Source organism: Cibotium barometz, chromosome 62 (assembly GCF_041138505.1).
Source record: "Cibotium barometz isolate CiBa-2024 chromosome 62, ASM4113850v1, whole genome shotgun sequence".
In the NCBI taxonomy this organism is placed as follows: domain Eukaryota; kingdom Viridiplantae; phylum Streptophyta; class Polypodiopsida; order Cyatheales; family Cibotiaceae; genus Cibotium; species Cibotium barometz.
Window position 1 is genome coordinate 17666719 of NC_141107.1, and position 1427 is coordinate 17668145.

The 1427-nt window shown below is 42.5% G+C and overlaps 1 protein-coding gene across 1 annotated transcript in view; it reads right to left on the reverse strand.

Moving 5' to 3' along the window:
* Positions 1-372: 372 nt before the first annotated feature.
* LOC147604201 (uncharacterized) overlaps positions 373-1427 on the reverse strand; it is a 2479-nt gene continuing 1424 nt past the window's right edge. The window contains exon 3 of the mRNA XM_086795342.1: positions 373-1427. This exon is cut by the window's right edge and continues 233 nt beyond it. Within this exon, the coding sequence (XP_086651468.1) occupies positions 529-1427 (899 nt within the window). The 3' untranslated portion in view covers positions 373-528.

The following is a 1427-nucleotide window of genomic DNA, read 5'->3' on the forward strand; positions in this document are numbered from 1 at the left end:
GTTTGCGATTAGAAAGCCAATGCGCTAAAAAAAATGAGTTTTGAATTAAAAAGAGAATCATACATGGTCAGCAAAATTGTTGTGGAGATAAACATATTTTTAAATGATCTTTGCAATTAATGCGAATGTTTTCCATTCCTCATATAACACTAGTTGTGTATTTACAAACAAAAGAACTACCTTAATCATGGTAGTTATGTGCATGCCAAGGCAACACCTAAATTTTTATACTTGGTGTATACACAACATGATTCATTCCTCCCAATATCAACTCACCACTTCGTGACCCCTTAAATCAAGCACTAGTTGTGTTTGGAAAAAAATATCTATTGCCATGTAAACAATGAGGAAAGGGCAAAAGATTGCATGATGGAAGACAAAAAAAAAAAGTTCTCCAAAAGTTATCATTACAAGGGTGCAATGGAGAGAGAGAGAGAGAGAGATCCTCTCCAATAGTGTGTCTTGAGGTCCCTAAGACTATCTGGAGCTTGCATGGATCGTTCATAAGTGGTGGTGGGATCTTTACATCTACATCTCATCAAGCATATATGCTAGACGTTGCAATTCGGACGATGCTGATGATGTAGTGCAAACCGTCTGCTTGGATGAATTGTCATCAATGGGAGTATTGGCCCTTGGCAACATAGAACCATCCCCTAATAGTTGTTGCATCATCAAGGTCCATGAGCCATCCCAAAAAGAGGTGGAAGGCATGGCATTCAAGGAACTCTCTTTTGGTGGCACGTGTGGCCCACTTTCCTCAAGACATCTCCATTGACATTGATGATGAGGCTCACATTGTGTAGAAGCTTGCTCGTAGAGCAATGATGGGGAGGCTTGATGATAGGAAGCTGACGTGGCGGACAATTCGTGCTGCATGGAGGCCCACTGGGACACCTGGGGCTGTTCACACGCTCCTCTGCCTGACGCAACGGCATGACATGCCGCTTGTGGAAGCACATTTACACCGGTTGCGTTGGCCCCATAGGTGGTGGTGGTGAGAGGTTTAATATCAGAGATATACTCGAAGTTATCACCGCCTTGCAGCTTTTGAAGTATAGAAGTAGACTGAGATGGCGGTGCATGCATGAGAGATGAGCTTTGTACTTCTAGCATTTGGCTACAGGGGACATAATCAAGCCGATTAGTCGCAAAGCAAGGCCTATTAGCAGACATAATTAAGGATTCTTCTGATAAATCTTCGTAATCTGTTTTGTGAGCTTGATTGACATGGGTAATCACACTAGTGGGGGAGCTCATAACACTTGAAGCTGGTGACCTAGAGTTAAAAGCATGAAGAGCAGCCCTCATCTTCTCCACCTTCATATGCGCCTCTCTGCTCTCTAGTTCCATTTTCTCTCTCTTAGAAAGCTCTCCATTAATTTTCTTGTCTTCCACAATGTTAGCTTCATTTTTGTAATATGTGC